This window comes from Abramis brama, assembly GCF_963993115.1.
Source record: "Abramis brama genome assembly, chromosome: 6".
NCBI classification, from domain to species: Eukaryota; Metazoa; Chordata; class Actinopteri; order Cypriniformes; family Leuciscidae; genus Abramis; species Abramis brama.
The window spans coordinates 20,517,666-20,534,019 of NC_139968.1; the positions used below are offsets into that span (position 1 = coordinate 20,517,666).

General features: G+C 36.9%; 1 protein-coding gene across 1 annotated transcript; it reads right to left on the minus strand.

Annotated features, from left to right (window-relative positions):
- Positions 1-11,395: 11,395 nt before the first annotated feature.
- Positions 11,396-13,007, minus strand: LOC311084973 (complement factor D-like). Its single transcript, XM_084117341.1, has 5 exons — positions 12,674-13,007; positions 12,425-12,575; positions 12,186-12,318; positions 11,726-11,980; positions 11,396-11,609 (listed from the first exon to the last, which is right to left on the minus strand). The coding sequence occupies exons 1-5, from the start codon at positions 12,735-12,737 to the stop codon at positions 11,466-11,468; spliced, it is 747 nt and encodes a 248-aa protein (XP_083973467.1). The 5' UTR covers positions 12,738-13,007; the 3' UTR covers positions 11,396-11,465.
- Between the last annotated feature and the right edge of the window lie 3,347 nt (positions 13,008-16,354).

The window sequence follows — 16,354 nt, forward strand, 5'->3', positions numbered from 1 at the left end:
TATGTGATTCTCTTTTTTGTCCATTTTTTCAAAATCACTTGAAATCCTGTTCCTAACCCACTTACAGCCACTGAGTTAGAAGCACTGAAATGAAAATTAAGCAATTTAATCATCTGTGGAACGGGCAGGACTCGAAAAACTCCAGCCAATCATTTCCAAGACCATCTAGAATCATTGGACAGTAAGTTTGTCAATCAAACGGTCGTACCATACCCCCCTCCCCCCATCATGTCCATGTTCTTCGAATGGGTGGAGTCAGGGCCAGCGTTGGAGGAAAGAAGGTAGGACCATTTGAGTTGTGTATCTTCAAAATCTGCCGGCCGTTTTGCAAATCCCATATCCTACCTTTAATGGTCTCTAAAACGGATAACTCGTGAACGGAATGAGATATTGAAAGCACATGTGTATGGGCTCAATCTTTGGTCAAGTGAAAATAATCGTGGCGATCGGATGCTTGGTGGTGCTATAAACAGAAAAAAATACAAAAACCACAAACCAAAAGTGTCATGCAGTATCTTGGTCCAAGGTGCCATGGTTGTTTATGAGGACATTTGCATATCTCGAAAAACATGGCTGCCATCGGCCAATGAAGTTTGAGCACCTATTAGATGAGGTTAATGTTGGCCGATCAGAACGAAACTTGGTGGGCATGTTCGACTCATGGCCCTAGAGGCCTGTAAGAATTTTGAAAGAAATCACCACTAGCTGGTGCAAACGAGTTTTACGCCTCTGTAATCACGTGGTGTTTCACATATCCCCCCAATATTTATATAATTTGATAGATCTCCTCATACTGAACAACTTTTCCTCATTCAAATATTGCTGTCAATCAATTTTCTCATTAAATATTCACAATTTTGTTAAAAACTTACATTTGCTAACTAGTCTAGGTTTTTTGCCCAACCTCAATAAAACCAACGCAGTGAAATAATCTGGACACTCTAGATCAATAATTATCAAAAGATGTTTAACTTTAACCTTTGGGGAGCTATAACAGGGTCATAAATAATAATGGGCCAGGCAAAATATTCTCAAAAGCCTATAAATCCTATAGGAAAACTCAAAACTAGGTGCTTTTATAAAGATCGGACCATAGGTGGCGTTATAACTGTTAAAAAGCTTTAAAAACCATATATTTCCTATGGTAAATTGAATGTATTGGCTGTAAATGGTCTTTTCCATCTATGATCATATGATAATATTCATATAATTTGTTATATCTGCTCATTTTGAACGACTTTGCCTCAAGAACCACTGCTGTCAAACAAATCGTTCATTAAATATTTGAGAATAATTTAAACAGCTATTGTAAACGGAGCGTTCTTTGATCGTTGACACATTCACATTGTTGAAAATAAATATCCACATTCCTAGCATTGGGATCCTTTGGAAGGTAATGTTATTTTTAGTTCTAGCAGAGAGACTCGGGAGATAAAATGATATAACGAAGCATATATTTATTAACAGCCCAGCAAGCAATTATTTATAAAGTTCTTTGGCATAGGCCCCGTCCGTAGCGCGCAATCCGAGGGTAGCGGAAACTGCATTTCCTGCCTGAAGATGAAGGCAGGGGCGCAACCGACCCCTGGGAGGTATGGGAAGGGACCATCCTGGTGGTGGTGGGGAGGATGGAGGGGAAGGGACCATCCTGGTGGAGGTGGGGAGGATGGAGGTAATTGTCAGCATCTTGTCAGATTGTCAGATTATGCTCCGTTATATAAACAACCCAGTTTGCTGGGTACATTTTTTTATTTATTTATTTTTACTCAAATCCTGGAGGCCTTTCCAGGACTGTTTTAATTCAACTTAATTTAATTTAGACTAAACTAAATGTTTTACTTATAAAATATTTTCTTTTCTTTTCTTTTCTTTTTTTAATTTCAGTTTTCCCCCCTTCAAGTAGATATGAGCCGTACTTGCATGACTGAAAATTGAGGGTGTTGCCATGATGGCCACCAAGTGAACTGCTAATTGATTTTAACTTCAGTTTTTAGGTTTCTTTATTCTTTCAGAGAAGATTGTGAAGGTATGATGAAACCATGATTGATTTTACTTTTAATTTAGTTTAGTTTGAATATTCTTATGAAGATTTCAGATGACCCAAAACCTGTGAAGAGATTACGCCAACCCCTACGAAGACTTCAGATAATGCCAACTCTGAATCAACATGCATCACTCCCAAATTTTCTATATATAGTAATCATTATGATCACAACTTGTAAACTGTAAAAAAAAAAAAAAAAAACGTTGCTGCCTTAAATTTTTTAAGTACAATCAACTTGGATGTTTATGTAATTTCAACTTAAATTACATTAAACTGACGTAAAAAAAAAATGCTGAATTTTTTTTTTTTTTTTTTAATTGCTTAACTCATTTTGATGAGTTAAAGCAATGTAAAAACATGATGTCATGACTAATTTGTCATAATTTTTTACAATGTAATAATTGCTTTTATGAGATCCTTGTATCTGCCTAAATTAATACAAGATATCAGCTAACTGCATGATTTGTATTATTTTAGCACTGTATATTTTTGTCATATGGACATTACTTTCACAGTCACCTCTGATAACAGATTACTCTAAATAGTAATGTAGAAACAAACATGTATTTTTCTGTAAAGCTGCTTTGAAACGATAATGTGTTGTGAAAAGCGCAATACAAATAAATGTGAATTGAATACAAAATGCATGATTTTAGCTTAGAAAAAAATTACAGTCTTACTTCTTTCGGCAATGTGCAGCAGTCAAGACAAACTCATCAGAAATGAGGAATCCACCACAGATATGTCGAGAGTTCTTCTGAAGAGAAACCATGTAAGGTCTGGAGTGGGGTTTGGCTTCTGTGGAGTGCCCTCTAAAAAATAATTCTGTGGCTTAGTAAATATTACAGTAATATTTAAGTTTATTAACTGTCATTAAAGGGATAGTTCACCCAAAAATGAAAATTATGTCATCATTTACTCTCCCTCAAGTTGTTTTAAACCTGTATGCATTTCTTTCTTCTTCTGAACACAAAAGAAGATATTTTGAAGAATGTCGGTAACCAGACAGTTGATGGATTCCATTGACTAAAAAACCCTCAATACTGGTTACCGACATTCTTCAAAATATCTTCTTTTGTGTTCAGCAGAAGAAAGAAATGCATACAGGTTTGAAACAACTTGAGGGAGAGTGAATGATGACATAATTTTCATTTAAAAAGTGAACTTACAGAAATTAACTGTTGGCATATTTGTTTCATATCAATAATGTCCAGTTTGTCCTGTTGGACATGACACACAGCAATACTGTTAAGTGTCACTTGTGCCATTGTTCTGAGCCGTGTTTTCAGTCAAGCACTGACACTTCTTTCAGCCTCAGTTGATGAGACTGGGATGACAAGGGTTTCAACTTCATCAAACATTCCTCTCATTTCAACAAGACCAAGCAATGTTGTGTTTTATGTTTTATGGGGAGTGGACTTTTTACAGACATAATGATTTTATACTGTACAAACGGTATATTATATCCCCCTACACTAACCCTGCCTATCACAGAAAACTTTCTGCATTTTTACATTTTCAGCTGTTTTCCAGAAATAAATAAATAAATCCCCACAAGGACAAGTATCCATCTTTGTGGTGACATTTTGTCCCTATAATGTAGTGTTACACACACACGTAAGCATACACAATCTCTCTCTCTCTCTCTCTCTCTCTCTCTCTCTAGCGATTGTCAAACTAACGATTGTTCGCCACTTATCCCGCGATTGTAATACAGTAGTAAAAACTGATTTGTCCCGCATTTTTGTGCACAGAACTGTTGATTTCTCCCTAGCTTACCGCATCTAGGTTTCCTTCGGAGGAGCATTGCCGCTTCACAACCAGAGCCTCTCACAAGTTAGAAAAAACAAAGCCAATCAGTTTAGCGATGTGTGTTAAGCAGGCGGGACTCATAACCGTTTGTGTACCGTGAATTGCGCATTTTTCACAGAACGCTCTTGTAAGAGATTTTAATCTAAATAAGATGTTTCCTGATTAAATAAAATAAGCCCAATACATTAAAACCACAAGACACAACCGGACAACAGTGGTTATATATAAATATATTTTAGGTTTTGATCGAAATTATTGTTAGGGACATAGTCATTGACATTGACAATAGACATTGTCAGTGTCACTGGATATTGGTAGGGACACGTCCCTAGCGTCCCTACTAAATTCTACGCCCCAGGGCCTGTATCCCTAAAGATTCTGAGAATCCTCTCAGAGAGCTCCTAACTTAACCTAAAAATTCCTTGCCAGGAGTTTTATCTTAGAAGTGATTCCAGAACATTTTCAGTGAACTCTGAGCAAGGAATGGATGGAAAATCCTATCTTAGTGAGGAGGTGTGGTTGACCCCGTTGCTAGGTATGAGTCATCATTTCAAAAGCCGTGATTGGTTGATCCTACAAGTTTGATGAAAATGAACTTTTGGTGATAATGAGCAAAGGATGTACCCTCAAATCAATAAACATAATTATACACTCTAATCTTATGCAGACTGTAATTGTAAATAATATTTCACATTCAAGAAAATATCTGGAAAATGAATAGTAAGCTGTAGGGGTTATAGCCTAACATTAGAATCTAAAATATATGAAAACTTAAGCTCATTACACCCTGTTCAAATAATGATTTGTGTCTTATTTGCTCATATTAATATCCTAGCTGGCATATTTTGTACTTTCACTCCCATATGGACCCCATTGAAAACAAGATGGCCTATCTCAAGGGGCAGTCCTTAATGAAGTAGAAATTGCAACGTTACAACTCAGTGTGGTCTTAACGAGGGTAACACAGCTCAGCTTTTATCAATGTCTGTGATTGCTGGCTGGTCTATTTATGAAGGCTTGTTAACAAATATCCCACAAACACAGAAAATGGAGAAAAAAAAGGAATCGCAAGCCGAACTGGACTGAGGAGCAAGGTTTGTTGCTCTAAGGAGATCCACCACAAACATGATTCCTGCACGATCCAATCTGTAGCGTCTCAATAATTCCCTGTCATCCAGTGTTTGCAGGACATCTCTCCTGCCTCCTCTGTTGGCCATTTTGTGCAGCTGTTTAGGGGAACTCCTAAGCCACTAAAAGTCCTCTTCCCTGCTCTTAGCAGATCTCGCCTTAGGAGCCCTTTTAAGCGCTAGGAATCTTGAGGAATAGCTTTTATATTAACTGGGATTTTCGTGTCACTTTTAGGGGAAATTCTAAGAAAACGTCATGACTCTGAGAATTTTCTTAGAATTTGGCCGCTAGGAGCCACTTTTTGCACAAAAATTCTTTAGGGATACGGGCCCTGGGCCCGTATTCATAAAGATTCTAAGAATCCTCTAAGAAAACTCTTAATTTAGCTTAAAAACTTTTACGTAGGAGTCTTAGCTTAAAAGCGATTCGGGACCGATCTGAGAGCAACTCTGAGTAAGGAAAAGACAAAAACTTTTATCTTAGTGAGGAGGCGGGGCTGACGCCGTTGCTATGTATGACACAATCTTTTGAAGACTGTGATTGGTTGGTTGTCCAAGAAGGAAAAAAAAAGTGATTTTAAGTATAGGGTCTATTCTAAGCCTTCACTTTGAAATTACATGCGTAATTTTTCCTATTTGACCGTTCTCTCTCACACACACACACACATTATATATGTGTATATAAATCCTTTTTTTTTTTACCATGCTGTTAATTTCCTATAAGGTATTTGATTGCTTAGAATGATAAAAAAAAATGAACTCTTTCCAGTTACACTGATTGTTGGCATGTCTATTTAAGTGGTGGTTTGAATGTTGTTTTTAATGTATCAAACATGGAATTTTCCCAGTTGCCAAATATCGTAATGTAGTGATTACTTTCATTTCTGGCGCTATGGCATTTCTGCGCTGTGTCGGAGATATTAGCGTGTCTCTAATAAGATCAGTCACAAACATGATCCCTGCACGATCTAATACAGTGAGGAAAATAAGTATTTGAACACCCTGCTATTTTGCAAGTTCTCCCACTTGGAAATCATGGAGGGGTCTGAAATTGTCATCGTAGGTGCATGTCCACTGTGAGAGACATAATCTAAAAAAAAAAAATCCAGAAATCACAATATATGATTTTTTAACTATTTATTTGTATGATACAGCTGCAAATAAGTATTTGAACACCTGTCTATCAGCTAGAATTCTGACCCTCAAAGACCTGTTAGTCTGCCTTTAAATTGTCCACCTCCACTCCATTTATTATCCTAAATTAGATGCACCTGTTTGAGGTCGTTAGCTGCATAAAGACACCTGTCCACCCCATACAATCAATAAGAATCCAACTACTAACATGGCCAAGACCAAAGAGCTGTCCAAAGACACTAGAGACAAAATTGTACACCTCCACAAGGCTGGAAAGGGCTACGGGGAAATTGCCAAGCAGCTTGGTGAAAAAAGGTCCACTGTTGGAGCAATCATTAGAAAATGGAAGAAGCTAAACATGACTGTCAATCTCCCTCGGACTGGGGCTCCATGCAAGATCTCACCTCGTGGGGTCTCAATGATCCTAAGAAAGGTGAGAAATCAGCCCAGAACTACACGGGAGGAGCTGGTCAATGACCTGAAAAGAGCTGGGACCACCGTTTCCAAGGTTACTGTTGGTAATACACTAAGACGTCATGGTTTGAAATCATGCATGGCACGGAAGGTTCCCCTGCTTAAACCAGCACATGTCAAGGCCCATCTTAAGTTTGCCAATGACCATTTGGATGATCCAGAGGAGTCATGGGAGAAAGTCATGTGGTCAGATGAGACCAAAATAGAACTTTTTGGTCATAATTCCACTAAACGTGTTTGGAGGAAGAAGAATGATGAGTACCATCCCAAGAACATCATCCCTACTGTGAAGCATGGGGGTGGTAGCATCATGCTTTGGGGGTGTTTTTCTGCACATGGGACAGGGCAACTGCACTGTATTAAGGAGAGGATGACCGGGGCCATGTATTGCGAGATTTTGGGGAACAACCTCCTTCCCTCAGTTAGAGCATTGAAGATGGGTCGAGGCTGGGTCTTCCAAAATGACAATGACCCGAAGCACACAGCCAGGATAACCAAGGAGTGGCTCTGTAAGAAGCATATCAAGGTTCTGCCGTGGCCTAGCCAGTCTCCAGACCTAAACCCAATAGAGAATCTTTGGAGGGAGCTCAAACTCCGTGTTTCTCAGCGACAGCCCAGAAACCTGACTGATCTAGAGAAGATCTGTGTGGAGGAGTGGGCCAAAATCCCTCCTGCAGTGTGTGCAAACCTGGTGAAAAACTACAGGAAACGTTTGACCTCTGTAATTGCAAACAACAGCTACTGTACCAAATATTAACATTGATTTTCTCAGGTGTTCAAATACTTATTTGCAGCTGTATCATACAAATAAATAGTTAAAAAATCATACATTGTGATTTCTGGATTTTTTTTTTTAGATTATGTCTCTCACAGTGGACATGCACCTACGATGACAATTTCAGACCCCTCCATGATTTCTAAGTGGGAGAACTTGCAAAATAGCAGGGTGTTCAAATACTTATTTTCCTCACTGTATATAGCTTCTTATTAACTCACTGTCATCCATTGTCTGCAACACATTTCTTCTCCTTCTTCATCTTTCTGTCATTTTCTCCTCTGCTAAAGAAACTCTTAAGCCTCTTAAAAGTCCTCATCCGTGCTCCTAACAATGTTTACCTTAAGACCTCTTTTAAGGGTTAAGATGCTTTCTGAATTACTTTTTTCTTTACTAGGATTTTTTCTTCAATTTTAAGAGTAAACGCCCACATTTCTAAGAATTTTCTTAGAATTTTGTCACTAGGAGCTACTCTTTGCATTAAGATTCTTTATGAATACGGGCCCTGGTGTTTTGGGCTGAGAGTTGGCACACCTCTCAGTACATCATTTGCCTCTGTTGAAAACCAAGTATGCATACTTCTCTCTTTCCGGGGTGCAAAGTGTTTTCCAATTTTCCCGGAACCATCCGTGCTCGTTTTCAAATGTGGAATAACACAAAATATGTATCATAAAGCTTAGAATCTCAGCTTTTTAAAGCATCCAACCACTTCAATCAACTCAAAACGAGTGCTGACTAGTCTCTCTAAACCGGAGTGTACCGCCCGCGGGCGCCACCTAGCTGCGAAAATATTCATTATCATATTTTTCAAAAATATTGCCTTGATTAACACAAAAATGGTGTCATTTGAAAGCTTAGAGTCTGATCTTTACAGTGAATGTAGCCAATTTGAAAAACTCCTAAGTATTGCTGAGTTATGTGCTGATAAGTAGTCTATAAAATACTTTTTTGTACTATGTACTGCAATGTGTCAGAAACATCATACATCTCATGAAACATTCAAAAATAGTTGAAAATGGCACTTTATTTTTTACACAATATTATTACAATTAAAATGAGCCCAAAATTAACTTAATCTGTTGCTTTTATGACAAGATATTCTTCATGGTGAAACAATTTAAAAAAATGCCCATGAGAGGGCGTCAAGCACTCAACAAAAAGACTACCTTTGTTCCAAATGCTGTAATTTTTGATTGCTTTATCCAATCACCACACAATTTTATCCAGATGCAGCTCATATGTAGAGGGAATTCCCCAAAATTTTCCTCCTACCTTATTTCCTTCCTGAGTTATTCCATGTCAAGTAAGAAAGATATGCATTATCATAATAAAAATTATATATATTTTTTGTGTTTTTGAAGTTATGAGTCTTTAGTTTTGTGTATGTCACTGTTACGTCCCCTGATGGCTTAGAGGTATGAGGAAGACGTTCATAATTAAAAAAAACCAAAACAAATTAAACACTTTCCTATAGTTTTGATCTCCGGGAAGTATTGTGGGCGAATGACTCACTGACAACAAACTACTGCAAACAGGTGGTTCGCTTTATTTTCCATACAAACAGAAATTGAAATAAATGTAAACAAACAAAATAAACTTATTTACAGCTATATACAACTTAAGCAAAATAATTGAAAAGTAATAATTGAAATAAGTCACAGAGAGAAAGAAACTGAGCGGTGCTAAACAAACAAAATAACAAAACCAAAACACACACTCTAACTAATAATCCCCACTCTCTAAACTAACTAAAACAAAAACAGAAAATAAAGAATTCTTCAGCGCTTAACACGCCATAACTAAAACTTTACTAACTAACCAAACCAAAATTACACAGTTGCACACGCTCCTTCCCTAATGTGTCTAACAATTGTTATGCTACGTGAATGCAAGATGTAGGTCACGTGACATACTTCCCTTTTCTTTTCTCTCCGGACTGGTACAATGGTAGATCAGGTAAGGAGTCCTCTGAGTGAGCAAACAACACAATCCAACAAGAAAACAGGCAAGCGAACCACCACAAAGTCAGTACTCTACAACAATAGTAGCACAAGCCAACAAACGCTCCAAGCTCCTCCTCTTCCGTCCTCCAGAATGGCTTAAATCCTGAACCATAGCCAATGATTGGTTGTCTCCGACCAATAGCAGCACCTAAAAACTTAAAGATAGCAGAGAGCGGGAAAACAGGAAGAAACCAGAGAATGTCTAATAAGGGGAGAAGTTTCACTCTCAGTAAACTTCCGGCTTCTGAACTGGTTGCAGTTCCACTCTGATTCCATATGAGGGCGCTCACAGGACGAGTGCAGAATGAATGGAGGTCTATGGCGCTATACACATCAAAATCCACTTTTCTCAGGATATAATTTTTTGTCTAGTAATTTGAATGTTGTATTCGAAAGGAGATGCAAAGAAATTACACATTGCTGGGTGTTCGATTTTTTAGAGTCACTTATTTGCTTTAAAAAGTCTTTTAAAATGTCAATGACGTCATACACATCGTACGACCAGAGATGCTGCTTTATGGCAATCCTTCAGTCACTCTGTTGCGTTCGCGCTCTGCACTTTCTTTTCACTCGAGGCATCGACAACACAGCTGATACAGGTAAATACACGTGCTAGAAGAGTTTTTGTTTTGTTTGTTTCTGGGCCCGCTTCGGATGCCACGATGCCATCAAGCGGTATCTCTGGTCGTAATCAGTCCTTCACTGACCAATCAGTGTTCATTAGCAGAATGCTAGCGTGTTATGGGCAACAACAACTCAACCTGTAAGAAATCGAAAGGACATAAGTTCTCGTTCATTCAACTTTCGACCTATAACCCATGTTGAACTTGCAAAACCTACAATCAAATCTGACATTTCTCAACGGCAATCGGGTGAAAGAGACACATTTAGCCGTCTAGCCCCATAGACTCCCATTCATTCTGCACTCATGGACGATCGCCCCCAGTGGAACTCTGGTGGAACTACAACCAAAACTCGGTACAATAGGACTTAATAGGGAGTGGGTAGGCTCTCCGTAGACGGGCTCTGAAGAAACCAACAGCAGAGGGGAGCAAAGGCAGCAACAAATGACAAAAAGGGGAGGGAAGAAAACACTGGCACGTAACAGTCACTCAGAAAACAATTTTTTTTTATTGCCTTCCAAATGTGTGAGGACTAAACAAAAAGACTACCTTTGTTCCAAATGCTGTAACTTTTGAGTACTTTATGCGATCACCACAAAATTTGATCCAGATGCAGCTCACATTTAGGGGAACTTCTCCAAAAAAGAATTTTCCCCCTACCGTATTTCCTTCCCGAGTTATTGCATGTCAAATAAGAGAGATATGCAAAATCATAATAAAAATTATATATATTTTTTTGTATTTATCAGCAGTTTCTCGGCAGAAGAATGTCCAAATGTAATGTAATTTATATTTTCAAAAATCAAATGATACCTATCTTTTGACTCTCCTTGTTATAGTTTTGGAGTTATGAGTCTTTAGTTTTGTGTGTGTCACTCAGACAAAACAACTCTAAAAAAGCCTTCAGGGCTTAAGGGGTTAAGTGAAATTACTGAACTTAAATATACAAGCTTCATAAAAATGATCATTCTAGAAGAAAATTTCAGATGGCACTTACAGTTTTTTTATCTGAACTCTTCATATATATATATATATATATATATATATAGGCTTATAATATAATTGAATATATTAATATATAATTATATATATATATATATATATATATATATATATATATATATATATATTTAATATAATTTTAATATATATTTAATATATATTGTAGTCTTTGAGCTTAAGAAGCTTAATTTATTATACCATATTTGCCTGATTTTTTCCCTGACCAACAGTTTTGAAGTTTTCAGACTTTCCCCATTCAAATAGATATGAGCCATACTTGCATGACTGGAATTGTAGGGTGTAACCAAGATGGCCACCAAGTGAACTAATGTAAAAGGTCTTTTGTGCCCCCATGTAATATTGTAACTTTATATGGTTGTGACAATGAAGACACTTGGAATGATTGATGCTTGTCATGTGATACTTTATTGAAAGAAGTTACGGAAGCATTCAGTAACTTAACTCCACATTTCAAATTATGTTGCCGATCCAATCGAGATATGGTGAAATCTTAGTATACACATTAGGATATTGAGGTGAATTGCACTGCTCATATCCAAACGATGTGACACCAACTGCAGTGTTTCCATGAACCAAAGGACCTCCTGAATCAAACTGTGAAGAAACAGATCAACACGTCACTAAAAATTAAATATACCGTGTCAGTTTAAACTCATTAATTGACATAACATAATCAAAGTATGTGAATCTTTTTTTTTTTTTTTACGTACAATGCAGGATCCACCACCACGGCCTTTTGTGCACATCATATTTGAGAGTGAGTATAACTCTCCCCATCTATAGCTACATTCTGTGTTATTCATTAAATACACATTTGCTTCCATTAGACGATCACTCTTTGGGCCACCAATCTTCATTATTCCCCAGCCGGCAACACTACAGAGAGAATTTGTTCCCAAGTCTTCGCCTTTCATTGGTAATGAGATCCTTTTAACATTGTTGTTTGCTTCAACTTTTTCCTGTAGCTGTAATTCAAAAACACAACCATTATTAATAAAAGATTTAGTCATCTTTATTAAGACTGGACTGCAGTTGTTTATACTGCTGTTTGTGTGGTTAGTACAAAAGCCCTGATTGCAAAAGAAATTCAAACACAGTGTGTGTCAGTTTTGTGCCACTGTTTCTTGATCAGATTCAATTTGAACAACTAAAAGTATTACAGTTTGTTACCCTCAAAAGCATGATGTCATTACGATTGTTTTTAAAGCTTGGATGCGGGATGTAAGACTTCACGTTGAAGCGATCTGAACTCTTGATCTTCCTTAAGTCATGAGCACCAACAACAACCGTCAGAATCTCAAATCTGTTGAAAGAGAAAGTCATGATAGTAATGTATGTCATTCAGCACACTGTATGGTTGCACTGCAGTTGTTGTGTCATTCAAAAGTGATTTCTAAACAAGCTTTTACCCATCCCAGCAATGTGCAGCAGTCAAGACAAACTCATCAGAAATGAGGAATCCACCGCAGATATGTTCCCCATTTGTCTGAAGAGAAACCATGTAAGGTCTGGAGTGGGGTTTGGCTTCTGTGCCGTTCACTATACCCACATTCACATGAGCTGAGAGAGAGAGAGCTGTCAGTCAACTTATTCAGCACATATACGAATCAAACATCCTTAAAAATCATCATAATTTACTGTAATATAATCAATCTCACCAGTGAAGGTCAGGTGTGGCAGCAGAGAAGCCAGCAGGAGCAGAGAGATGATGATGATGGTCATGATGATGATGACATAGAGGTCTCATGGCAAAACACTGTATAAATATACTGTAAAAGTGGGTGGAGTCACTGAGTTGCACCTAAGTCATTTTTTTTTTTTTTTTCTTGCAGTATGAGCAACACAGTGATGAAAAGATACTGTTCTTCCGGTATTGCAAGAAGATTCAACTTGATTTAGATGATAAGAATTGAGCATGTATGCATGCATTTTAGTACTTGGATATTTTCCAGCTCATAATACAGCTGATGTGCAGTTTGTTACCCTTAAAAGCACAATATCATTCCAAAAAGGCCAATATCTATATTGTGATATGTTTTGATGCAGGGTATACAAGGACAATCCTTCCAATTAGTTAGGCCATGTTCAGCACATACGAATAAAACTCACCTCATACTATGGCTTCTTTGAAATACTTGATTCTGACTGGTCGACCCATTCTAAACTGTTGATTTATATTTTAAACGGCATCACTAAAGTAGTTCCAGGCGAGCTTTCACCGCATTAAATTTCCATGTCAATTCGCCAAATTATTTCAGTTATTCACAAGCCTATCACAGCAAAATAATCAAAACCCACACTCAGTGCCTATATATGCTCACGGGATGCAATTACAATGAGGAGAATTTTTATTATTATTATTATTATTTCACTCTAATGGTAAAACACTATAAGATAATTACTATCTAAATTAACAAAATTTTAGACATCGGGCAGAAACCTTGTATCTTCATATTTTGTCATTTTTTCCCCCATTCATCATTACTATTGGTCACCCTGTTTGTTGGTTCTGCTCTGCAAATATTTAAACGTATTAAAAATAGCTTGTGAATAAACCTCGTATCTCCATTGAATCCTCAAACTCTCGGACAAACCTCATAACTCCACCTTACCTCTATCATAAAAGAAGTGTTTTAGATCATCTTGCTTTTCTGCAATGCAAGGGTAAATGGTAACACTTTATTTGACAGTGTCCTTGTTACATTTGTTACATGTACTTATCATAGTAATAGCAGTAAATTATGCATAATTACATGCAACTAACCCTCAACCAAATCCTAATCCTACCCTAACCCTATAGTAAGTACATGTAGTTAATTAATATTACTCAGTACTTAAATATATAATTACATTGTAACAGTGACACCTTAAAATAAAGTGAAACCGGGTAAATAAATGACTGAATGTTTGAATAAGCACAGTGTTTTCTTTACTCAAGAAACTCTCTCTATAAAGGCTAATGTTTTATGTATTTGAGAAGTGGAGAAGACTGTCTTAGTCTAGCATTTGTCGTCGAGAACTTCCTTAAATAGCATGTGCGTGTGTTTCATCCTAAGTTCTATTGGCGGACAAACACGTTTTGACATTCACTGGTCAAAACTCTATTTTAGATTGATCTATTGATTTTGGTTTGGTAGAATGTTAATTATATAATGACACATGCAAGTGTCTGACCATATATAAAGCCACAGTATCAACTTTGACAGCACAGTGTTTAATTATTCAAATATATCATAATATATTAGGTAAATAGGCCTACGGCCCTGCACTGATCAAGCAAATAAACATGACAAACCACAGGATAAAAATGTCAAACTATTAACATTTTTATCTTATTAACAGTTATCTTTTATTATCACTATAGCACATTCTAAATCTTTCTCACGATCTTTCACAGCCACATGTACACACAGACTAGTGCACAGAAAGTTATCAGCTCTGCACGCAATATTTTATCAATTAAAATAAGTTTCACTGCTGAAAAATACATAGTATTTCTCAGTAGCAAGGCGATAACATCTGTGTCAGAGGTTGCTACCGAATGAGCCGCACAAATTCAGGAAATTCACTCTCTCTCTCTCTCTCTCTCTCTCTCTCTCTCTCTCTCTCGACCGAGATTGGTGAGCCCTGTCTTAAATGATGAAAGATTGGGATAGAATGCGTCAGAAGGTTCTACTCAAGTGTACTTTATTTTAGCTTGATAAATCTGGAAAAAAATAAAAATAATTTTGAGTTAAAGAATCTCACTTTATTATACCATAGTTATTCCAATTTTGGACATTTCTGCCTTTGCTCAATCAAAATGAGGTGTACTTGCTAATGTGAAATGACTTTAGCGCCCACCATGTAATTGTCATGGTTATTCTCTGTTTAGTTTGATTTTCATGAAGTATTAGTTTGTTTCTCTTTACTTTCCTGTTTCCTTTGTTCTAGTTTGCCGCCACTTATCAGTTACCATAGATATTCATTTAATCCTCACAGCTGTTCATTATCGAGTTCATTCCAAGACAGCAAAATAGTGTCGGCCCAGATCCGGCCATCATCTGGACCATGTGGAATCCATGTGTACCAGATGTGGGCCGGATCTGGGCCGACACTGCCTGGGTTATCTTGTGTATTTAAGTTCCTTTTGGGTTTCTGTTGGTTGTCCTGTATTGTTTGTGCCATGCACACTGTCATATGTTGTTTGCTTTTGCTAAATAAACCTGGTTGTGACTTGATTCGTGACAGTAATATTGTAATTATATATGGTTGTGACAAGAAACACACTTTGACTGATTGATGCTTGCAATGTGATACTTTAATTGGGAAAAAAATCTGGATTTTTTTTTTTTTTTTGGAAGAATAAAGGAAAACTTCTTCCTTTTTTATTTTCAATGAAGTCACTTAACATTTCTAATATTTTCATAGATCCATGGAAGATACGGTGAAATCTTAGTATACACATTAGGATACTTAGGTGAATTACAGTGTTTAGGGTCACCGAAAGATGTGACACCAACTGCAGCTTTTTCACAAACCAAAGGACCTCCTGAATCCCCCTGTTAAGAAACACAGATCAACACGTCACTAAAATGCCATATCACAATTAAAACTCACTTCATAAAATGATTACATACTTTGCAGGATCCACCGTCGCCATATGCACACATCATCTGTGACTCTGAGTATTTCCATTTTTTTTTACATGTTGCGTTATCCATTATCTTCACTTTGGCCTCCATTAGACGATCACTCCCTTGGACAGTTCATTGCCAGACGTCCCCAGCCCGCAACACTACAATCAGGATCTTTTTTGACGATGGATTCTTTCTTTGGTAATGATATCCAATCTACACGTTCGCTTGGTTTGATTTTTTTCTCTAGCTGTAATTTAAAAGCATTCATTATTAACGAATAGATTTATCTTCCATTAGATTAAACCACAGTTTATAATTTTCTCATTTTTATATGAGGTTATAGTGCAGGAGCCCTGAAAGTGAATTTTTAGTTATTTTATTTTATTGTTTTGATTTTTTATTATTATTATTTTTTTTCTGCAACTGGAACAAGTGTATATATTTACCTGCAAAAGCATAATGTCATTCTTAATGTCCGGATGCTTGATGTAGGACTTTACTCCGATGCGGACTGAACCCTCACTCTCATTTTTTAGGTTATGTGCGCCAACCACAGCTGTCAGGATTTCATTTCTTTTGAAAGAAAGTAGTATTATTTCTCTCAGTTTTATGCATTCTTTTATAAAACTATATTGAGCATACTGATTTGATAACAAAAGTATGTAAACTATATACTACTGTCATTTCTCCATAAATAATCAATCTTTATTGCAGTTCAGA